The 25903-nt window shown below is 37.0% G+C and overlaps 1 protein-coding gene across 1 annotated transcript; it reads right to left on the reverse strand.

Annotated features, from left to right (window-relative positions):
• Positions 1 to 223: 223 nt before the first annotated feature.
• LOC139975008 (uncharacterized) lies at positions 224 to 25727 on the reverse strand. The gene is made up of 6 exons (XM_071982598.1): positions 25152 to 25727; positions 7967 to 8054; positions 4317 to 5335; positions 3669 to 3801; positions 3219 to 3376; positions 224 to 2524 (listed from the first exon to the last, which is right to left on the reverse strand). The coding sequence occupies exons 1-6, from the start codon at positions 25341 to 25343 to the stop codon at positions 2291 to 2293; spliced, it is 1824 nt and encodes a 607-aa protein (XP_071838699.1). The 5' UTR covers positions 25344 to 25727; the 3' UTR covers positions 224 to 2290.
• Positions 25728 to 25903: the final 176 nt, after the last annotated feature.

The following is a 25903-nucleotide window of genomic DNA, read 5'->3' on the forward strand; positions in this document are numbered from 1 at the left end:
TAGACTGTATATTAGGTCTATAATAACGGTCTTAACACAGGGTTGCTCTAATTAATACTTTTGGATTGAGAAGTTCACGGATCCAATTTTTTTTCTCATCTTCAGGTTTTGATTTCTGCTTACATATTAAAATGCAGCTTGTTATTACATTATCAAACATGTAAAAGCTATAATCAACCTGACTAAGATATTCACGAAATTAGTTTTCTTTTCTTTTTCTTTCTTTCCTTTCGGGAGGGGCGGGGCATTGAGATGAAATCTCTAGAATGCTGTTAAGCGATCGCTCCTATTTGTTCTTGGTTGTATGTTCCCCTATCATGCGCGGCCCATATTCACCGGTCCCCGGGGAAAGGAACTCCCACCATAAGCGGAAAAATAGAAAATCCTTAGAATATTGGCTATCTACTCGATACCAACGTGAAAGCTGCATCAATGCATGCGGGTTATCTCAAATTCCTTTTGACATTATGTCATCGAGACAGCTGTTAAAATGGAGAGAAGGATTGAACATATAGCTATGCATAATATTGAATAATGTGTATTAAAAAGAAACGTTTATTTTCATACAATAAGCTCACTTTATCACTAAAAGAAAGCAAAGACATTTACAAGCAAATTTTATGCAAATAAGAGAATTGATACAGAAAAAAAAATGTTTATTTTGTTTAATTTTTGCTTCCACTTGAGGAAATTCCATAACAAGAACAAAAAAGGAAAGTTTAAATTTATACGTTAGTTCTCAAAGGTTCCAGTCTAGGAATTTAAAATACATTTGTGTAGGCTGTTAAGTTTGAGATGATATGTTGCAAAGTAATGAGCTGCATAAATAACCAATAAAAACTAACTTAATTCATATAAATATACATTTTGATAACTCTTCTGACAAACCAATCGTAATTATAGTCTTTAATTATATTTATTTCAATCTTTAAAAGATAAGTTGTCGCAATCGTTATTAGAAACTTTATTTTTTAAATATTTCTGAAAATAATAGTATAAAATGATAATAAAATAGAGTTTATTGCTCTCTGTTATGTTCCTTAGACAAAACCTTGTATAATCCTAAAACCGTGATTGGAGTTTGCATTGGTTTGCTGCTCCTTAAAACGTTCAATCACAGACATACCTGTAACTATAACTATACCAACCATCAAACTTCGCAGAAACCGCCCGGTTTACTACCGTAGAACCTTGCGACTTTAAATCCATTAATTTAATATTATGTTCAGGCAAATGATAACAAAAAATGGATTGCGAACATAATGCACAAGTTCGCACCTTATAAATATCTTTGCTTTTTTTTTTTTTTTTGAGTTCATGTTATTTTTAATTGCCGTGCAGCTGCTTGGGTCGTTCACTATAGACAACTACCCATGTGTGACTGTAAATCGTCCTCATAACGAGACATGCAAATCTATTAATGTCCTCATACAGAAACATGCAAATCTATAAATGTCGTCATAAAGAGACATGCAAATCTTTTCCATAAAAGTAAATATTATATCATGCGACTGGTTATCCATGGCACTGACAAATTTACGTGTTATAGTTCGTAATTCTATATATATTCTTAGGCAAACCACTTTGTCTACTGTCAAAGGGTAGTTGAACAACTATCCATGTACTTTCGTGTAGCGTATCATAGGCATCCATTAAAACTCATGCGAATAGATAACATTGAGCTAAATATTAGTTTACATTGTTACGTAACTATGTCGTCATCTAGCAAATGTAATTGTACAACTATCCATTTACGATCGTGTAACGTATCATATGTCCTCGTAAATACGCATGCGAGTCGGTTATATAGAACATTATGGTTTACATTATCAAACAACTATGTCGCCCACGTACAAATATAGTAATGCAACTATCCATTTAAGTAACGCATCCTAGTTCCTCACAAAGAATCATGCAAAATGTTGAAAACAATTACATTGAACTTAATAATGGGTTTTCATTATTACATAACTATATTGTATGTCGTTCAGTATACAATAAGACTATTGCCTTGTTATATCAGTATTCAACCAGCTGTTCGTTTTTCATGGTACGGAAACCCATTCGGTCCATCTGGCCACTTACACACATATCACTAGCATCACGTAACGTCTCTTAAAAATATATATAGTCCCTTGTCTTCCTTCATCTAAAACAGTCTCTCATATAACAACAATACATTATCCGCAAAGGAAAGACAAACTGACTGACATTTGCTAGAATGCTATTAGTCCTACTTATATATTTCTCGGTTTCACCATGTTTGTTCTTTGTTTGCTGCCTTAATTGTTCACGCGTAATCTGACCTGGACGTCGGTCTGATCATCATTCTAAAATCCTTCAATGAGTACGTGAAGAGATGTCTTGACCAAGTACCCCACGTGACAATTGCACCATTCAATCCTGTACCATCGGCGAAAGGAATCCATCTTCCATTGGGATTCATCCTGTTACAATTTTTGAACCAGAAACCAGACTGTCGAAGAACAGCACATTCGCCTGGACTTTTGTCGTTATCCCTATCCTGAAATTATCATAGAAAATGCACCTCATTAAACAAACGAAAACGTATGGTTGACTCAGTTTTAAGCATAATATATACTTACACAAATACGTTTGATATCATAGATACTTACACAAATACGTTTGATATCATTGATATCATAGCGAGTATTCGATAGAATAACCTCCAATGCTCCGGAGAAGACCGGACTTTACCAGGGTTACTACAATGATTAGACACCGTGCGAGCAAATTTCGATACTCTTGCAAGTGTCCTAAATAGGGTCCAATACACACAAGGTAATACAGCTTATGGGTAAATTGTCTGTCCTCTTGTGGAACGTTTGTCCACCGAAAATGGAATTATATTTGCATCTTGATAAATAGACAATTGTGCTAATCTGAACTTATTCATACGTTTAGTAACTTCCTATAAGCTACTACATTCGAATGTAAGGGTTACCAATGTCTTTGAAATAAAGAAAAACAGTTTCGCAAGATGCGAATTAGTTGACCAATCTCGAGATTAACGGCGACCACGGAACCAAATATCCTTGCAGAGACCAAATCAGTTTGCCCTGTATATAATGTCATTCGAGTGATCTTAATCTCAAATGTCACTAGCCCTATATATCCCATCTTTAAATCTGGCTTATAGAAAGTAAAAACTAAATTTAAAAACAAAGTAATGTAGTTCAATTCATTTTTGTACTTACAAGTGTAGAGAACATTGATCCATTGTGATAAGAAAATGCATTTCCTCTGTTTCCATCTGTGAATTTACCCAGACTTAACCTAAAATTATCCTCTTCTGGTCCAACGTAGAAACTGTCGTAATCAGCAAAACCAGTTTTGCCTTCCCAGTCAGTAAACTCTGAAATTTAAGAAAGCAATAATTGGACGTATAGATCACTACTAAAAGTGCGACTATCCTTCAACAAAAAAAGGGTAAACGAAACACGAATAGAAATTTTTACTGTCGATCACTTATTTTTTAATGAAATTTACCACGAAATGTACAAATAATTCACGTGGTGAATAAAGGTAGGCGATAGCGAACCTTTGCGTCTCTGTGAGCCATTTTTATTGGATAGAAAGGTACACCTTGATAAGAAAGAAAGAAGTTTTTATGTTAGAAATCCAATATGCTTTCATTGGTTACCTACCGACTCTTATTTCATAATGGAATCTTCTTGTTATCGCATGTAACATCCTGTTACCAATCCAGAAGGAATCATCCAAGTACCCGAAACCATGGGCATAATGGTTCCAGTTGCGGTAAAAGTTAGCAGAGCCGTTCTGAAAAGGAAAAAGTGGGAAACATTTGGGTTAGATCAATTCTGTATTCGACTCCCTTCGATTAGTTTCAAGGAGGTGCTTTCAAGTTTTAATTTTCACGTTTGTTATCTTCTTGACAATCACAAAGTTAACTTTGCTGTTTCCGAGGAAATGCATTTCATGAGCTTCATTTCTGATATTTTTTAATTAATCTTTTAAGCCTAACAACACGGTAGGCCTAAGTTTGTATGAACAAACGGGTTGTGTTTCATTTTCTAAATGTACATTTCCAATTTCTCTTTATTTTTAACCTACTGAATGTGCTAATGGGACTTTTATCCCTATTTTCAAATTATCGAAGTTTTAAGGGCTCAAAATATTGAAGACTGAACAAGAGAAAGGTGTTCTGCAAAGTAATATACTTTTCAGAAAGTTTCATCCCTTAAATTCTGACTGCGGGAGATACTTTGTTTCGTCTCCCCATAGCTCACATTCTCTCCATGCAACTATTAATCGATCAATGATGATTTATTTACTTGTCTTCTTTGGATAACCGTCCAGCCGCCATCTTTTGTCTCCAAATCACAGAACATCTCAACGAGGTTTCCTCGTTTCCCAGACAGAGGGACGTTGGGTAAAGAGTATATCCCACTCTGCGTCTTTCCTTTGGATGTCAAACATGCACAACCGTCTCTTTCACAGGAAGGAACCCGCTCCATCCCTGAAGGGCGTTCACGTTTTGTCGTACTGTTAGTCTTGGGTGGCTCAAGAAACCTCTCCAACTTCTTCCATTGTGGTCGGTTAAATTCACCGGCGTATCCAGCAGCAGTTTCCATCCCATCTACGAAACCTGGTGGAGCACGTTCCTCTTCTTCTGGAGCGGCTTTGGAATCATCATCCTCTTCTACTGTCTTAGGTTCAATTGGTTTCAACAACTGCTGGGGTGAGTTGAATGCTTCCTGTGCGCCGTTGAGTTGTGGATCTTCTCCATGTGCTTCTTCTGTCACAACAGAAAGTTCACCACTGTTAGATTTGTGGGCTGCCAAATTAAGTTCTATTCCTTCCGATGGAAACGGGTTTGGGGCAGGTGGGTTAGAAAAGATGTCTTCAAATTGTTTAGAGGCCTCGATTGGAGGAGGTGGATCAGAGCGCGGGACGCTGGACTTGTTTTTCTGCTCTGCAGAACTGGGTAATACCACAAAGCCAGACATGCCGTCTTCCATTACCCCTTCGTCATTTACTCGAAGTGGAATTTCTTCAATCTCGGCAGTCATACTGATGTTCACCGATGTAGTTCCATCCATTTCTTTCTCTTCTTTCAAAACGATCGGTCTTTCAGGACTAACAGAAGATTCTTCGTTCAGTTCATGTCCCAGTGTAGTCAGCTCGTCGACAGGTTCTGGAGTGGTTGTAGCTGCAGTCGTCAACTTTCGTGTTGTACTAGATGTTGGGTCCGTCTCGACAGGAGACATGTCCAAACTTGATTCCCAACTCTCAAAGAGTCTGAAGGATGACGAAGGTCGGCTGTAGGATGTTGGCTCTTGCACACGTTCAGCTGATGGAAAAAGAAATGAGACAAAAAATGTTGAAAATAATTACAAACAGGAGAACCGTGCCCGAGAGAGCAGAAATGGAGAATTAATTTACAAATGATATTTTTGTGTTGTTATAAATGATCGTTAAATAACAAACCCGGCATTGAAAACAATTGGTTGGGGACTGGGGTAGGGGTCCACCAACGCTATTGAGTGAATCGACCATGAAGATAGGAATTATCAGGTAACCTTGGTGACTAAACGTTCAGTTGAGACGGAGTTAAACCCAAGACCTCACGATTTATTGGATGCTAGTATCCTGGTCAGTTCGATGGAGGACAATCATTGGCCTGAATGTAGTTTCTACCGTAGAATCGCTGCGTAGTAATGACGCCAATATAATTACCTTACCGCAACATTCTAGATGATTTCTTTACTGGACACATTTTTTAATATTTCATAGGTTGAACTGTTACCTAAAAACAGGTGCAATTATAAGGGGTCTCCAAGCGGGATTTGAATTACACGCATTGTCCCGCGGCATGGCATATAGTTTTCTGTTTAATAATTATATCTCAACATGAAAACACCGCATGATTTTCGAGAATTTTACAACCCGAATATTACTCCCTAACGTCAAACGTCTGCAATGCGTTAAGTGATATATTTGTGGATATCCTAATTTCATAAAGGCACTAGTAAAGTTGATATTGCAGCCTGTTTTAACTATAGCCTTTGTAAACTTGAACGAAGGCACAACCTGGCGAGTTCGATGGGCATGCAGGTACTATATTGTACAGTAAACAACTTACCAAAACATTGGTTTTGAAACACAGATTTGAACTATAAGCTTTGAAGACCAATGGTCACTCTACACATTTTTCACAGGAGGTACCGTACTCATGAGGGCAGATAATGAAGGAAGTATTTGACTGTCTGTTGCTGAGTTGAAGAACTGTCTTACAATAACTCAGAGCAGTCCTTTTTTTTTCTCTCATAATAATAATAATAATAGTAATAATAATAACAACAATAATAATAATAAGAAGAAGAATAATAATAAGAATAATAATTAACTAAAAAGTATAAGGTAAAACAAATTGTAAATGGGTTACTTGGAAACTGTAAATAATTTGTGTTAATGAAATGCATATAGCAATAATCTTGATGAGTTTAACATAAGTCCCTTTACTTATAAACTATGATTGATGGCTGTTCATAAAGTCTTCTTTCCTTGAAGGATGACGGCAGGCATCAATTTTTATGTGTCACTGGCCATTTCAATAAATTTCAATTGTTTTAAGCGTATTCTCATTAGTACCGCATTGCATATACGTTTATAAATGTTATTGCTTGGCTTGAATCGAAGGTGGTTCGATTTCGGTGCCCTTTTGACGTTACTCATCCTTTGATATGTTTCCCATTGCTCTCACCGCAAATGTCAGAAATAAAAAACAATCCATTCAAAATCTCGTTTACGTCTGTTGGAAATGTTTTCATTAAAGGCGATATATGAGAACTAAGCCAATTTGAAACCTGTAGATTTCACAAGGGGGTCTTGACATGACTATATGGCCTCCTATGGTAACATTCTTCGTTTATTATATATATTATGAATTGATTCGTTAACCCTATCACGAAGTATAAACCCAACTGAATACGTGATGACCCCTGGTTTAACTAGAGCATGTGTATACCATCTTCAACCTAGGCCCTATACATTCTGGATAGTATAGTTACACGTATTTGAACTTTTCATGTGATTTTGTTAAGTTTGTCATTTATTCGCCATTTCACATTTACAACGACTGTTTGCAAAGTATGGGAACACGAACCAAAATGTGGGTCGCGACAAGTTTTCGGTGGGTCGTTGGAGTTTTTAAGACGTCGGAAAGATGTATCTACAGTTTTCGAAGCTTATACCGACACAGACTGAGTTTTGTTTTTGTAACGTCCTGTCCATAGTCCATGCACGATAGCTTGCATGCATTCTAAACAACGGGTTCTAGTGGGTCGTGGCTTAATATTTTTTATCTTTTGCTGTAAAGCGCTTTAGAGCAATTTTTTAATTGAATAGGGCGCTATATAAATCTCGTGTAATAATAATAATAATAATAAACAGAGTACCGTACAGGTTGTGGGCCTGACATGCTTACGGACCGCTGGTTTAATTAAACGACATACATTTAAAGTCTTTTGACTTGATTCTATTAGCAACTTTCCTAGGCTACTTTATACTGAAATCCCGTAACATCCATTATCCATTATCATTACAAGTATACAATTTTGTTGTTGAAATTATTCAATTTTAAAAATAATGATATTAACATGTTATGAAAATTTATCAATTATGACAAAGAAAAAATCCCCCTTCGGTCCACCAAGTCATATGAAACTAAAATTAATAACATTTTCTTTGAATAAGGCGGTCGACCTTAAGTTTATGAATAACAAAACATCATTAAACTAAAGTAATGATTATTCAGGAAATATAACAGACAATGTGCGCGTCTAAGTTCATATAGAGGTCGAAATATTTGCACAGATGTACTTTGCAAACAGTTCAATCAATAAACAAAGGGTAGGTTTGGCAATCAATCCTCTCCCGGGATGTAGTTCCCATCTTCTCCAGGCCTGTTCTATAAGCTTACCCAATAATTTATCCACAAGTTTCTCCAGCACACCGAGTCGGCTTTCATATTGTTCAATGTGTGTTCGAAATTCTTCTTCGCAGTTACACTATATGAAAGTGAACGGAAAAAAAGAAAGATTTATTAAAGTGACCGAAGAAGGGTCCGAAGAATATCACCAATTCAAAAATGACCACAATGTTTCAAAACATGACATGTGTAAGGTACAATTTTTCCTGGTGTTTTCTTTGAGTTAAAAAAAATAATAATATTATTATTCATTTCCATGATACTTATGGATTGAGTGGATTTGAGTTTTCATGTTGCTATAGCATCACAGACTATACAATGCGACCTCTCTCTGATAAGCCTTCATTTGCCTTCTGCCCTCCCGTTTAGGTTCAGCCCCTACCTAAATTAGTCAGCCGGGTATTTTAGATTTCCCCCACCTTTGAAATCCTGTCTACGCCCACTGCCGTGAGCTATATTAAGGTACCGTAATGAAAATCAACGTCATCGTTAACAGTTTTATATAAATAATAGATATTTTTCAGTCAAAATATTTATCTAGTTTTTATGATCTAATGCAGAGTAAAAGTTCAATACAAGAGGCACATTTTGACCATCAGCAACTCGATCACGCGAAAGTCTGGCTTCAAGGTTGTCTAACTTTGCCATTTTCATTTTCATTGAAGATAACCAATTAGCCATAGACGATTGGTTTGCCTCTCCTCAAGGATGAGATATTTTATTATTTATTTTCCTTCATTGTCCAACAAACCTTAACCATATCAATTATATAGCTATAATACAGGCTTGAAACTATATATAATAGATAGTATGTTCAAATCGTTAGAGATGTTTGAACTCGGATATACTTTTAATGTCCTGTGAATGATTCCCTGGATAACTGGGACTATAATGTCATCGACAGAACACAGCTATTATAGATATTCCCCGTGCACGTGATCAATTAAACCCTCAACTCATCTTACCAGAGTACGCATAACCTCGGTTAAAAACAATTGAATATACTGTCACAAGAACAAAATAGCATAACCTTTTAATGACATTCTTCATTCCAACCGATTTTTTTTTTTAAACTTGGGGTATAGCTGATCACGTTTCATAATCGCGTTGCAACTAGAAATATATCTCATGTATTACTAATCAAACTAAAACTGTATAAATACAAAACCGAGGGAGGGGGCGGGGGGGGGGGGGAAAGAAAAGAAAAAAGGACATCGTAAGTTGAGTTGACGAGTACGAAATGAGAAAATTGGTTTGAAAATTGTTGGTTCCTCTGGAACCTTCCTACATAAAACCTTATAAAGTGTAAAATCACCGAAAATGTCCAATAAAGTTTCTTCTTTCGTACTCGTCAAGTCGACTTACTCTGTCCTTTTCGCTTTATTTGGTTTTGTATTTGCTTTTCTTAGGAGAACACGTGGCCTTGAACCTTGATATTTGTGGCAAACTATTGTTAAGTATTCCTTATATGGTATTAGCGTTATAAGTGTGCTAGTTAAAGACACAAGACAATACAATTGAAGGAAGTTAATTATTGTTCCTCAACTAGAATATAAGCAAAAAATGTGCGTCATGAATTTAAAGAAGGGTTATAACGGATGTAATATAGAACTGAAGTTATTGTTTTATTTTACTTCTTTCAATTGACGTATTTCAAAGTAAACACTATGTCAATCGATGGCATGGGATATTATGTTTCCATGGAGCCACACGAAAGGAGAAAACCACTTCCTGTAATTCAAAACAACATTTTCTAGAGTAAGTGGTATACAGCGGATGTACACTGTTCATGTACCAGTTTATTGCTCGCGGGAATTGGTCACTTTATATATAGACTTTCAATGGGCTCGTACATATTTGCCAATTACAAAAGGCCTTTTATATTACATTTTTATATTACATTTTTATATTACATTTTTCGTTCCACAATATCAATATAATACAGTCTCATCCGCTCTAGTTAGCTTGTAACTGACCGATATGCCGAAATATCAAAAAGGTATCGAAAAAGTACTTTGTTGACATAAGTTAGAATTCGCTCACATTGGTTTGCGTTTGATAAAATCTATTGCATGAAAATGTCTGGGTGACGAATTCGTCAATACCTTATGAAAAGGTTTAAAATTACGTTAGTTAAGACCGCGGACTAAACACAATTTGCTACGACGAGACACAATTGAATAAACTGATATTAACGCTATATAGAACAGCACTCGCTATGTTCAGTCAAATTTCTGCAAACTATATAGAGCAGGGGTTCCTTAACTGGGGTGCATGAGCCCCCAGGGGGTGCGTGAGTCCATGCCAGGGGATTCGTGAGACGTTTCTGCAAGTCAAAACTAGAGTACTTTTTGTTGAACTAAAATCTGATATATCATATAATTTAGTAATGTACAAAAGTCGCACCCATCGACAAAGTCTTTTCGCGTTCCATACGCATATGTTGCCATAGTAGTACCGTACCGTGCATGTGATTCTTGATCTTTTACGAAGCACTGTTATGCGTATTATAATATAATATTAACTCAGATCGTGTCTCGAAAAGTTGGGGAATCGTGGACAACTCTGACATCTACAGGGGGATTCGTGGGGGGGGGGATAAATTTAGGGAAACCCTGATATAGAGCGATCGATCGATCGAACGCACGCACGCATACATGTTTATATATGCCTGTACATGCATATGCGTGTACACAAACAGACTATATATTTTATATACCTGGCTATGTCGATAATGATATCGACAATTATATCAAATAATTGTTATCTTACTCGTCTCGTCTTCTGCGTGTTGAGCTATATTTGCAAGCTAAACTGTTTTCGCACACGTATATTTTGACTACGCAGTAGTTGCTTTATACCTACGCGTTGCGGCACAGCATGTTATCTCGTTAACTGATATGTTTGCTAACTGCCAAACGTCATGCTGTTTCTTTCATAAGGATAACTATTTTCCAAAACGTATATATACCTGACAACAATAGGGTAAGTCAACCTATACAAGACGCACACAATGTCAGGTGATATCTCCTCTCCTCGTTACCAAATATTGCGAAATTAAAACGTGTCCCTTCTTCAAGGTTATTTCATATCCATTGTTGTACTCATTTCAAAAAGATTATTTATCAAGATAGATAAAAAAAATATAGAAAAAACAAGACCTTAACAGCTTTCGAGAAGTTTATGATAGGCCAGCTATGGTTCTTAGTTACTGTACTGTTGTTTGTTGATTTATATTGACACATTACAGCCACTGGCAGAGTTTTGGTTATGGCTATGTATATACCTTATGTAACGTGTTGACTTTGTTCTTGCGATACACATTCGTATAACATCTCGTCTCCCCGCCCCACCATGTTCGTACCTCCTTTTGCTCTGCCGGGGAGAAGCGTTAAGAGACTGATCGTACCCCGAGGACAATTATGTCATCGTCGACCCATATTGCTGTACTTAGTTTCTTGGGGGATTGTGGGGGTAACATTATTATGAAAATGAGACAACATTATCATCTATCACATATTTCCCAGGTCCCTCCATATTTTCCCGGGTTCTTAATTGCCCCTCGGGACCTGGATTGTAGGCCCTTGACCCATCATAGTCCCTCTTATATATGTTATGTCAGCTCTATTAACAAACACTGAAGTACCATTTAATTTAAACTAAGGGGGAAATCGCTTTCCATAGAATACACCAAACTTATACCGTGCGTGACTTCTCACAATCAATTGAATTTTTAATTGAGGGTTATTTCTTTAATCGGTCATATAATTCATTTTAAAACCACAGCGTGTGAGTCCTACGTGGCAATTGTTGATGACAAATGCAATTGTTTGAAAATACAAAAGAAGCAAAAATATTTCTATAGTTGGTCAAAAGATAACGATCAAAGATACGCTATTTAACAAAACATATATAGCATAGCAGAAGATAACGAGTCTCTAGGCCTCCCCACCCCCACACCCACTCCAAAGGAAACAAACAGCGGCATATTTGATGACAGACCTGCACTAAAGAAAAAGGGTGAAATAATTTTGACAGCCAAGAATGTATTTCTTCGTAACTGAATTGACATGTAAAATGATCTGTTTGCACTGTGGCGTTCTAAACATGCTTACGGTCCTGATTTTGGTTAAGACTACTACCATTCGCTTTGGCTAACTAATGAAATTGCTGCGTACCATACCCGGGGACACGGTTAGCTGACGATTCATAAACCCACAGGGCTTTGATACCCAATAAATTTACCCCGCCCACCCCTTACTACCCCCAACCCCCGCCCTCCATCCATTATTCACATATCATATTTTGTCTCTATAATACCAAAAGGAACCCTACTAAAGTAACTTTATACCAGGTGGTGAATTCCAGATTCATTTTGATCTAAACTACTACCGTATTTAAAAAGCTGATGCGTTAACTATTGGGTTAAATTGTAATAAGGACGGGAAAAAACAGCCAATGGGCATAACCGATATGTCATAGTTTTGTAACCTATCTTGAATACATTTTTTTTGTACTTAAAGATGTTATTAAATTTGATATAATTTCCGACTCTTGAAGATTTGTCGTCTTGACATCAAGGAATAATCTTATTAGTGAATTCCCAGTTAAGGGATCTCCATGGCAACTCTTGACAGGAAAACTAGGACAGAGTCACGCCAAAGGCGGTTACTTCTGTTTTTACCTCCATGCTTATACACTCCAAAATTGCGTCGTTGACATGATGCAACCGGATCTTAAAGTTAAAAAGGGGGTGAACTTTTACCATAATGGTACCCCCGCAGGTACAGATATATATATGAAGAATAAAGTATATAATACACAACAGACGAATGATAGTAGTCTGCTCAAATGCCATACAAATATGTAACCTGCTTTTTAGGAAATACACAAAGGAGAAAGAGAAGGTGATGATATCTGTCACCCTAGAAAGAAAATTCACATGTCCTCGTTTAAAGCAGCTGGTTCCGTCTTTTGATTTAGATTTAATGAGCATAGGCTAATCCACTTCCTGTCATATCGAATCCAGTATAGTGTGAATGTATCGTTTGAAATCTATGATGTATACTTAGTTCGTCGTCGTTATCATCGTCGACGCCGACTTCATCAATTGGACGATAAGTATTACAACAACTTTCGCCCCGATATTAATATGCTAAGTAGGCGAAGCCTAACATAGACTTGTATGTACTAAATGAATTGTCAATTGTCAACAACTCTGTAACTGGACGACATACATTAATCTCTAAGTGACTCGAACTGTGGACCTTATGACCTTATGATTGGAAGGCACCGGCGTTAACCACTGAGCTAACACTCCTTTTAGATCAGGGTATCCCTAACTTTACCCCCCCCCCCCTCCCCACGAACCACCTGTGGATGTCAAAATTGTCCACGAATCCCCAACTTTTCGAGACACGATCTGAGTCATTATTCTACTATAATACGCATAACAGTGCTTCGAAAAGATCAAGTTCATATTGTAATATTGCAGAGTTTGTCGATAGTTACAACTTTTGTACATTACTAAAGTATATGATATATCAGATATTAGTTCAACAAAAAGTACTTTAGTTTTGACTTTCAGAAACGTCTCACGAACCCCCTGGGATGGACTCACACACCCCCTGGGGGTCATGCACCCTAGTTAGGGAACCCCTGTTTTAGATTGACCAAGCACAGATGCCTCGCACAAATCGGCAACAACGAAAACGTTTGCGCATGCCACTGGACTGCCTGCACCTTATAGATACAGTCTAGATACTTGGAAACGCTGAAACATGAATATTCATGTTATAGCACTAGTCATTGTCAATTTTGCATGCAATGGATCCGGTTGCTATCAACATATACAGTTGGGGTTTTTTTTCTGTAAAATGAAGATAACAAGGACTTTGTCATAGTTTTGAAACCGATACAATTGCAGCTAGTCGTTTATATTAAACGTCAACCCTCCTGAATCCCCCAAAAGGGCCCCAAATCCTTCATAAGCCTAGCCGCCACCCCGAAGCCTTCAATATGACTTTCATATTAGTATTCAATTTCAATATTCCCGTTTTCAAGATTTCATTACAATTTATAATAAGGTTATTTTGTAACTATATGTGAATAAATCACAGACAATGGAAGTATATATAGAGTCTCTCATCTCAGTTGAACATAATGTCACGAACTGTCGACATGAAGTTTGTAACTGCGAATTAGGCTTAGGCGTGTATGTCGGTTAAAGGTTGACAAAGTATAATTGAAACATAGGCTTGACGGTAATTTTCTCAATTAAGGTATTCAATTTATTTGTCAAAATGTACTTATTAGAAGGAAATTGAGGTTATTCATCCACATAATTGTGATTTTAGTTTTTGACAGCTGAAGCCCAGTAGGATGGGAAGTCGAAGTTATATCCAAGAATATCATGACCTTTGCTATTCCAATGACACTAAGTAACCCGCCTGCAAAAGCCATTAGCTCAGACGGGGACGTGCACGTCGTTTTAAGCTGCGATATGTACCCTTGCATGGTATATCGTGTTAAATAGATTAGAGCTAGATTCCCCCAGGGGTATGCTACCATCATATAATCACTGAACCAGTTCACAGGGCCTATAGTCGTGAAGTTCCATATCCTCCCATCCACCCCCCCCCCGTCCCCCAGCCTATACGCACATACACGGAGACGTACGGACACATTTCGAGGAGGTCACAGTAGAAGTAAGAACCCTAACATAGTTATAAGAGGTGGTGGGCTCGAGCCCTGGCTGATCAAAGTAAGGTAGGTTTTTTTTTAAACCAGGGAAAATTCGTCCCTTATGTGTTAATCGTTCTTCAACTTATCCACGCTGCGAGTGACACGATGCGACCCTTCTAACTTTTCTGCCCAATCTTTAATTTTGGTGATAATTTATGCAACTAACTTTATTGGAATCCTTGTTCAGTCATACGCGAAGAACAATACCACCTGTTGATCAAGCAAACGTTATCTACCTTGTACACGTGCGAACATAAATTGCTTCATTTCTAGTCGTGTTCCTCTCCGTTTGAACGGCTCTTCAGAAGGCCTAGCCTATGAAGTATACCAAGACTGGTGGCATACACGAGAGTAATAACCTTTATAAAGCATTATTCCTCGTTGTATCGCGTGTACCCGTGCAGCATTGAATAGTAACGTAACGTCACGAATAAACATGATATATCGCCTTGCATTATGTCACACCGCTAAAAGTGTCAAACGCAAGGACGTCTATGAGGCGCCTAGTGTGCCATAAGCCCTGTCATGTCGATTTCTTCCAATCAGAGCGCTAGAAAGCGCCATGTGACACTGGTCGTCCAATGAGAGCACTAAACCCGCCATATGTCAATTAAGTTCGACATTATGTCGATTTCAGGACTTATGGCACACTATGCGCACCATAGTCGTCGCTGCCTTGCTATTGTGAAAAATATTGATCTCTAAAACGGATAAATATGTTACGGTAGCCTATGGCTAACATTTCTTTATAACAATCCTACAATATGGAACAATGTGCGTTTCTAGGTCACACTATGACATAAAAATGATCAAATAAGGTCACCCAACCTGAAGCAAAAAGAAACTCCTATTTGATTTAACAATGATGAAAAACTTCAAAACTCTTGATAAGTCGAAAATAATTACATTTTGCATATTTGTCGTCTGTTTGTTGTCGTTACCGAACGTTGTCGTCACAACGTCTGGATTGCAATAGGTTCTAGGGTTAGATATGTCAGTCATTGGCCAGCCTAAACTAGGTAACCTTTAGTATGATTATTTCCGGTAGCCTCAGATAGTAGATATGAAAAGTTACTATATAATAATGCGTTACCTTTCTCTCTCGCCCCCCCCCCCACACCCACCCGCACCGATGTCACCCGTGTTGAAGTTGCCTTAACTACGTTATTCCACAACATTTGGTTTGCCACGTCAAAGTAGCTGGCTTCTTCCAACCGAGTAGGAGGGAAGGAAACATATTCTTCTGTTTTGTTAAAACATTACCTCATGCTCAAAACCACCAACCTCTCCGTTTCACCCCATCACCGCACCAATATAACTAGACAACCTTCTTAGTAGACTATCTACAATGAAGGACAGGCACAGTTGTATATACGCCCCATCATTTCCACCTCAAAATGTAAGAAAATGGTTCCATTTTTGCACTCTGCAACCGTTTTTCATTTGTGGTCTAAGTATGCCTCATGCAGAATGCACCAATTTTTCTTGAGGGGTGGGGTGGATAGACGGCGCATGCTCACAGACTCTCCTACGTGTGATGTCGGCTTTAAAAATTGTCAAAGGTCAAACCCCCTCCTTTGTAAAATCCTAGATTCGCTCCTTGCGGAGTGATGCAACAATCTACAAGGCCATATACACCGTATCAGTTACTTAGTTGTGTAGTGCATAGCAGTATATCCCTTTAAATCATTTAGGACTAAATATTTCTTCTTCCCTATGCTCAAATCCCACATTTCTTTTTCACATCACGAATTGATTTATTGGACCTTTTTTTCCATCCAGTTATACATTATGTTATGACAATTCCATACCTCAGAGATTCCAGAGTGGTTTATTCGACTTCACGGACTAAGACAAATTCCCGGAGGGAGCCTATTACACGAGAATTTTGGATAAAATACCTTTTCACCTATTATTGCTATTACTTTTATTGTTATTTTTGTTTGATTTAATTTAGTGCTGGGTCACTTTCTTTGTTCCGTGCGTCCAACTGATCGGTGAGTTGGTAATTTTTTTTTCTTGTTATGTCCAACTTGTTAGAGGGTAGGCAAAATGGAAAACAAATATGATGAAACTGTATCTTTCAACATCCTAATCACCATCGCATGCGGAGCTTATAAGTCAAAATAAGAACCAACGAGGGCTCTCTCTGAAAAACATAGGTTCCATGTTTGAGTTCTGTAAACTCATTATGTTTACTATCGGCCAACATTTGTTCACTGAATATATATGACTACTTCACATAACGGCAACAAAATATGTAAATGCGAGGAGTACGTCCTCCCCCCTCCCCTCTCCATCCGCTCCCCCACCCCCGCACAGACACTTCAAGAATACGCTTTACGGATTGCTGGACCATTCAGCTGGATTCTTTGAAATACGAAGGATGAGTGGCAAAATGCCATTGAACAGTTTTACTTTCATATACATCATACCAATGTTATTGGGAATAAACAAAACCTCTTCATCACAACGTTATTTGTTACTATTCAGAATATTGTTGGCTCTGCAGCTGTTCGTTTTGAAATCTACCCCCCCCCCTCACCCTACTCCATTTGTGACGTCATTTGACTGAAAAACAGGTTATATTTGTGATCATATCTAAATTTTACACAAAAGATTGCTCAATGTTGGATGAACTTTCTTCAAAAGTACAGTTTGGGCTATTTAGAGAGTACAATCCCTTACATTTCACCCCCCCCCCCCACTCTCCTCCTTACTTGCGGTTAGGTCCATGTTTCCTGTTAAATGCAACATCGTAAGCATTTTTTCGGGGAGAAAAGCACACCCTGCACTTTTCCCAACCGCTAATAATTTATTTTAAAAAGGCTGAAAACAGTATATAGGCCTATTAGGAAAATTTGAGCTTTCAAAGTAATACTTTACGTTTACATGAGTGGTCATTGCAATTATTAACACAGGTCCCTGACCTCTCGTGACGCAATTGAATTGATGATTTGAATGTGGTCCTTCATGGATCGAAAAGATCATATCAGATACAAAAAGAATAGAATATATCATCTAATCATCAAATAATTAAAGAGACTTTAAAACGTGGTATATCGATTAAGCTACAGATGTTAGCGGTCATTGCACCTGATGTCCTGATATAATCTTTCTTCGGTCCAGGATTGTCCAATCCGGATCATGAGAATGAACAAATTAGTCAAGTTTCGGAAATTATTAAATAACCGAACAATACTTTAGTAAAGACATGACTTTTAGCATTTCTTGAGTTTACAGGAAATACTCCCACTTGAATTATTCAATAATAAAGCATACAACCTTTCTGTCGAGTCTATATCTTACTGACAGGAAAGTTAAACTTACTAAATTTAGATATATCACCGCAAAAGCAAAAATTAAAATGTTATAATATAATTTATTATTACTGCCTTGTTATCGTAAATCAAAGCACAAAGTTTTAACGTTATGCATGAACCTCAACACCGGCATCGTTATCTAATGTGTGTGTGTGTGTGTGTGTGTGTGTGAGGGGACCGAGATGTGGGGGGGGGGAGGGGTAGGGGGTCATATATATACGGCATACAGGCTCTGAAGTGACACCTGTCTACTAAGCGATACATTTAACGGATCGTTGGTAAGCTAGTTCCTTGTAAAACCAGTGTTCTTACCTCACCACCAACTAACCTAGCACCCCATGCCCCTGCACTACACTCCCTCCACTATACCACGTCAACCCCCTCTAACCCCTCTCACTCACTATGTGTTGAATCTCATTTGATGTCAATATTCCTGTTTCCATGCCAATATGCAGGGTACAGAGCGCACAGTATGACTCACCAATGCAGACGATGTTATGTAAAGTTCGTACAAGGGACAGACGGGTTCATATAATCCTTTAAGCGGTCATTTTTGTTCCATGACACGTGAATAAATATAAATTCAACTTAAACTTTTGGTCTGTCGACTCTAAAGTTAAAGCAGCGCACCAGTCTTACGGGTAAACAAAGCAATACACTTTAAACATATTGCAATCGATAACAGTTATAACATATCCGTCTACACTTTTTTTCAACAAATGAACCTTAATTTGCAAGCAGTGGCAGTGGTCAGTTGTGAGCTTCGACGTTTAAAAAACCAATTCGTCGCCCAGAAATATTTGAATGTTAATATTTATTACTTTGCAAACCATATTTTTTTTATAAATTTTGCAAACTTACGATGACATTTTCTTTATACATTGCAATAAGATTAAACTTGACCAATGTCAACGCACACGTGCTCCTTTAAACGCGAGAGACTGAAAGACTATAAGACTTAAAAAATATTCATCTAAAGATCTGTGTCAATGTCAGCCAAAAGCGTTTTATAATTTATTTTCGTAGTATTAAAACTAAAAGGTTGTGCTATTTTTGCTTCTCATATCTGTTATGGATTGGTAAAGGAATACCAAAAATAGCGATAAACATCTTCCAAAATATGTCAATTTAAAGCAGATGAATCATTTTTGGTTATTAATTGCTCACGAGGGTTTGATTTATTTAAGGCTTGTTCACAAATATAACTTAATGAAAACTTCATAGATATAATATTTATTTGATATACCTCTAAAACCCGTAGATTTTCTTGAAATTTTTTATTTTTTATTAATTGAAATACAATAATTAAATCTTGATCAAGCAAAGAAGAGAGAAATGTAACAAATCATTCTTTTTGTGTTGAGTTTGGTAAAATTGTATGAGAAAAAAATCTTTTTCAATATTAATCTCAAAACGAGATGGTCAATCAACTTGGCGACTCAATTTTTGATTTTAAATATTTGAAGTTAATTTGATACATATTGAAAGTTTTGATTTGCTCTTAGCATCTGATTAAAATCATGCTAATGTCTAGCTAAAATCTTTTCAAACCATGCATGGTACGCCAACGGCTTGATTTTAATCATAAATTTTATCATATCGTATTAAAACTAAAAACCGATCTGATATAGGCTGGATTTCTTTTCCTTTCTTCTTTCTCCTTACTTAGGATCTTTGATACTTTGTCACAAGATATTTCAGACTAAACAATAACATCAGATTACAAATCTCCTTCAAGCTGTATAGAGTGCATACGTTGGGTATGAACTTGACATTTTAACTGACCGAAGCTATTTATCCGTGATGCAGTTTATGTACATTTATGTATCTGGCAACAATATTTCTAATTAGAGAGTTAATAAACATCATCAGTAATGTCCCCAACTGTTAGTCTGCTAAAATTTGCTAGAGCTTTTCAGAAGTGTTTTCCTTGTGTTTCTGCATCTCCGAGGTTACTTCCAGACATTGAGGAGTGTAACATTACATGCATTTGGGTGAGTTACGAAAAGGGGAGGGGGCGGGCGGGTGTTTGCCCACAGCCCCTGGATTGTTTAAAGGCTGCATGCATAACCTTCCCGAGTTTCTTACCCAAGCAATTTTGTCAAGCGAGCAGTTCCCAACAGCTTGGTAAACGTTGTATACTAAGAAAGAACCTGTGAAAGGGTGGGGGGGGGGGGGAGTAGCCTAATCTGAATAAATATCATTGTTTCTTGGCTGCAATTATCATCAAGAAATTTGCCATTAATGAGAAATCGAGTGAAATTTTCCAGCTTGGACAAGAAGGGGGGGGGGGGGGTTGCCAGGACTTGAGTGGAACATAATACAAAGGAATAGCAGGCATGTATGACCAATTCTGGGGGCTATAAAACTTTGAAAAGATCCAAATTTTGAAAAAGAGAAAAGATAGAAGAGTATGATATGTTGGTTACAAGTATACTCTCGATGCCAATGGCCAAAATAAACAAAAGAAGGGTATTAACTTTTCAGTGTACGGTAAGTTGCTTATCAGCACACGCCTATACTACAATGATATAGTATAACTTCTATACCTGTCTGTTTCCATTAACTTTACGAGTATCTTCACGCAAAAATTGTCTTTATACAATTATATGAATTAACCAGCTGTACACCCCTCGATTATAATTCTATTCGACAAGGTTTGACTATTTGTTTAGTTCAGAGCAATCTTAGATTTAACACGAAGATAAGATTTTTTTTTTGTGATTTTATAGGTCGGGTTCTTTGTTCTTTTTCATTTCTTTGTTCTTTCTCTATAATGTAACTATCAACATTAACGCTATACCGATCCAGTGTGTGGGAGTTAGTAATACCTTACCGTTCCTTTGTCTTCCTATCAACCATTGTTTAGATCCTACTGTGTGTATCTGTGTCCTTTATCTTTCTACCTTTATACCAGTTTTGTAAAGTGAGAAAAATTTGACTGAAAGGCTCTGTTATAGTCACACAAGCTAGCTTGTTCTACCCGAGTTCGTATATATATATATATATATATATATATATTTATATATATATATATATATATATATATATATAAATATATTTATATATATGTATATATATATATATATCTATATATATATATATATACATATATAAATATATATATATATATATATATATATATATATACATATATATGTATATATATAAATATATATATATATATATGTGTATGTATGTATCAATTATATCTTGCACGTGTCACGTTTGGATTACCTTAAATTAACGTATAACTTATACGGTCAATGGATCGATATACGTGTCGGCGTCATGTACGAAAGCTATAACGATGTGTGTCACCAATGCAGTCGTAGAGAAGGGGTAGGAGGTGGGGGCGAGGAGCACCCATGAGATCAATATCAAATAAAAGTGGGTTGAATATCTTTAATTTCGGTATAGTGACATATAAGTAAATTGATTCAACCCTTCTTTATACCCTGTAAACTGTTGTTATGTAGTAAACATTAGAATATGCCTCGTCATCGCCATCGCCATCGTCGTCATCATCATTATCATAATTATAATGTTTTTGCAATTGAAATCAGTTCTGACAAATATTACAAAAAAATATCAAATCTATTTACACTGCGCTACATATAGTTTCTGTTTTATTTATACTATTCTACTACTTGCTATCCTCCCCTCCCCTCCCCACCATTCCTCTACCAACCCCCCCCCCCCCCCCCATTTCATTGCTTAATCCGTAGAGGAATTGGGAAGAATCTATATTGTCATTTAGCGACACTAAGCTGCCAAACCTGAACCATTCATAATCTATTTCGACATATACGAATGACAGATAAAATTTCCCCCTATGTGGCCGAGCAGGTGCTTCCGGTGTTGAAATATAGCATGGAACCTCGGAAATTGATTGCAGCAAAAAAACAAAACAATTAGTTTAAATCGGACTGTCCATAGAGTATAGACTAATACTCCTGATATTACAGAATACAACAGAGGCTTAAAGTTTAGAAAGGCCAGAATGAAACAAAAACTATGATTATAGTATATATACACAAACAAAAATTTTAATTTGAAATTCCATCGACCAATGATGACCCTTTTCTATGACATTTTTGAACCGTGTAGATCTTTGCTAAATTATTCCCATGGGACGGTTTAAGATTAATAATTGTGACTTTTTATTCCGAGTTGACTGTAGTAATACCTAACTGTACAAGAGGCAAGTAAACAGGCCACAGACCCGGGTCACCGGACATAAGCTCCGAGTTTCCACAGGGACCTCGGAATCAAATCCGTAACAGTTCAAAACAAGTTTAATCCGGCTCAATTAAACTCTTGCAAGATATTGTAATCCTTACAAAGATTGGGATTATGAGGATTAAGAACCGAACTTCGAACCAGATATGTAAATAAATCTAGGAAATACAGGGAATGAGTCTGGATTACACAACTTGCAAGTAGATGCATTTACTAACGGAGAAGATAGGAATGCATACACATTCTTATACAATATTAAATTTATCAATCAACAACATAAAACTATTAAAGTGGGGGACACTATAACCAAAATTTACAAAATAGAGAAATTATTGGTTAAAAACAGAAAGTTGATGTTCGCGATCAACCACTTGGTTGCTGAAAATGGAAATTTTCTTCCTACAAATTCAATCAATTGTTATATTGTTCAAGTAGCAGGCCTTTGGGTGTATGCCTATAATAGTAAAGTCACTATACAATTGCAATATTTTCTCAAATCGCCGTTGACCATTCTCTGTTGCAGCTCCTGTGCTTTGGAACATATCGTAATTCCCAGTGACATTACAATAGCTCCTAGTGTCAAGACTTTTACAAGGAAAGTTAAAATTTTATCTGTTCTTTAGCACATATTCTTGACTCTGAACACTATTGAACATTGCTTGACTGTTGGTTATTAGACGATATATAATATTCTTTTGTATTAATTGATTGATTGATCGAACAAGGGATTTTCACGCGGATTATTTTCTCTGTAATGGTGAATTATGTAATTTAATTTACCTTTGCAAAATATTAAGTTAAAACCTATAGTAACAGTATATTAATCTTCAAAAAAAAAAAGAAGCCAAAGATAGTGTAGGCCTACTCTGTCTTAAACGACAAAAATTCATACATGCAATATTATAACTACTTTCATACAATATTTAAAACTACATACATACAATATTATAATTGTCAGCATTTTTGTCATAATTGCGACCCTGCTACACAATGAATCCAATTAATATCAAATGCACAAAACCTCCAACAAGGCTGAACGTATCCCGGTGAAAGAGGGGCGGATGAAAGTGGGGTTGTGGGGGGGGGCTAAATGTGCAAAAAAATGGGCATTTAATGTCAATGTGCTTGCTAGAGTAACTATATGCCTAGTATACTATACTTGAGGTTGTAGCTAACAGCACATTTTTCGAATTTTGATATGATACTTTTGATATCCTATTCCCACCCACCCACCTCTATCCCGCTCATGTACCCACCCACCTCTCCCACTCGTGTACCCACCAACCCACCTATCCCGCTCATTCACCAACCCACCTCTCCTGCGCATGTACCCACCAACCCACCTCTCCTGCTCCCGCTCAAAAACCCACCCACCTCTCTCCCGCTCAGCTCTTTGATCAGCCGAGGCTTGGCTTACGATATAATATTACCATTGTTGTCTTTATTGATACAATATTACTATAGCCGAAACGATAGATATTCAACGGTGCTATACAGCAGCCGTGATTCAATCTTTGACATGTAAATTGAACTGAAAGGCAATACACGTTGCGACTTGTATACCCTTTGAGAGATAGCATATTTATACAACCCATATTCTGTCTTTTAGTCTTGTCCAAGATCGGTGTTAAAATTCACTTCAGATTGTCTAAATGCAAACATTACATAAGGTCGTATGACACTTGTTAACACTTGCAAAGATGATGTAAGCAGTGATACTGCGATATCATGCAGTGTTAGGAGACAATTGTTTTTAATATAAGGTATATATACATATATATTTTACCGTATACGCCTCATTAGAAGCACTTTTTATATAAATGATAATGGAAGTGATACTTTTAAGAATAATGAACGTTTGTAATGGGCCCGGTATCCGTCAAATAGGCGCTCATGGCGCAGAGTATACCAATTTACGAAAAACATAGTCATTAAGTATGCATATATATATATGTATACGCCTCATTAGAATGAAGCAAAACTTTCCATTTTATATAAAATTGTTAACTATTGCTTGAGAGGTGTGCATATAACTAGCTACATTGTATAATTCTGTGTGTCCCACTCCAACCTCGACTAGCTGTCCATACCCCCTACTACCAACACCACCCCTCCCCTGCCCCTTTCTCATTGCGTTTTGTTTACCACAGCCGCTGTTTACACTTGTTCTAGATATAGATTCCTCCGCGAGACAACCTTTCCCTTGACTGTTCACCCCTTCTTGAAACTATTAATATGCAATTGTATAATCTGTATCTTATAAGAGATGCGCTATTTATTCCACGTAATATAACCCTGCCAGTGAAAATTACTCTCGGACATGAAATACAGCTGTTGTTATATATATATCCATCCCCAAAGAAAAGAAATGCGAACGCCACGGCTTTAGACATTCTTACTAAATCAGCGACAATTTATTTTGCTGGCCTGATCGAAACCGCAGGCAGAAAAGCTCATCTCGAAGATATGTAGACCCCAATGAATATAATGCGCGGTTCGAGTCAGACCTATTTTACTGCTGATATAGAGAATGAATACAGGGAGCTTCTGCGGGGTCACGAGACGGACGCGGTCCTGCACCCCAAGCCCCACCCTCTAGTTGGGCAAAAAAAAATGAATAAAATATGTTTAAAAGAAAGAAAGAAAGAAATAAAGAGGGAAAATTGCCCAGGTGGTGCAAAACACTTCCTTTAGTGTAATGATAGTCAAGTTGAACTTTTTTATGTTTACGGTAGGTAACATGAACGTTTTTAAGGTGATCTGGAATATAAATTTGGAAGAAATAAAATATAACAAACATGAATGTATGAAGATATACGTAATTGGAAAGACCAAAAATACATCTGGTAAAATATGTATATACTCACCGAACATTGTGTCTTGGGCACTGTTAGCGTGTATGAGCACGCACCATCTCTGCTCTCCTCTTCAATAACAACATTTTGATCTGTTTCCTGATAATGGCCAGATAATGGTAGATCAACAGCTCTCGAAATGGAGCAAATTGTAACAAATGCGCAGATTTGTAGTAAATATCGAAAATAGTTTGAAGAAAACATTGTCGCGTTATATTATAACTATCGAAGATAAACAAATGTTTCTTCTTATTTGTGTTATCTCTACCCGAGAGTGATTTACCTTAACAGAAGTTCAACGACTATCTGGCATCGGACCAGTTTTGCTTCTCGATAATAAATACTCAGTGAGCACTTCTAAAACCGATATGATCATAGAAACTGCACGATCAAGTTCCGATAGATAAAGTGTATAGCGCTACCACTGTGTCAGGAACTATTATGCTAACTGACGTTTTGTAAAGGCCTTCACAGGTCTGTGGGTCGTCTAAAATGGAGGAATAATAAGTTGGCTGCAGACAATTTTGGTTAAATACCTTTATTGTCGCTGGAAAGGCCTAAAATAGAAATTCAACAGACGTAACATATAAAGGTTAACAAAGTTATAGTCATTGTCGGGATGTGCAATATTGCTCAGCAGTTGGTCGAATTACGGAAGCCTCTAAACTCCTTTACGTAAATTTTGACTACCTACACAGTGGGGGTGTCAAACTAGTAACTGACAAGCGTGTATATATATATATATATATATATATATATATATA

Source organism: Apostichopus japonicus, chromosome 10, assembly GCF_037975245.1.
Source record: "Apostichopus japonicus isolate 1M-3 chromosome 10, ASM3797524v1, whole genome shotgun sequence".
NCBI classification, from domain to species: domain Eukaryota; kingdom Metazoa; phylum Echinodermata; class Holothuroidea; order Aspidochirotida; family Stichopodidae; genus Apostichopus; species Apostichopus japonicus.

What these genes read in the sequence shown, in the direction of transcription:
- LOC139975008 (XM_071982598.1), bottom strand. Translation starts at nt 25,343, where the DNA reads ATGTTTTCTTCAAACTATTTTCGATATTTACTACAAATCTGCGCATTT. An exon ending in TGCCCAAGACACAATGTTCG is followed by an intron (nt 8,055 to 25,151) that starts GTGAGTATATAC and finishes ACTTTCATATAG; the next exon opens with TGTAACTGCGAAGAAGAATT. An exon ending in CGGTTATCCAAAGAAGACAA is followed by an intron (nt 3,802 to 4,316) that starts GTAAATAAATCA and finishes TTTCCTTTTCAG; the next exon opens with AACGGCTCTGCTAACTTTTA.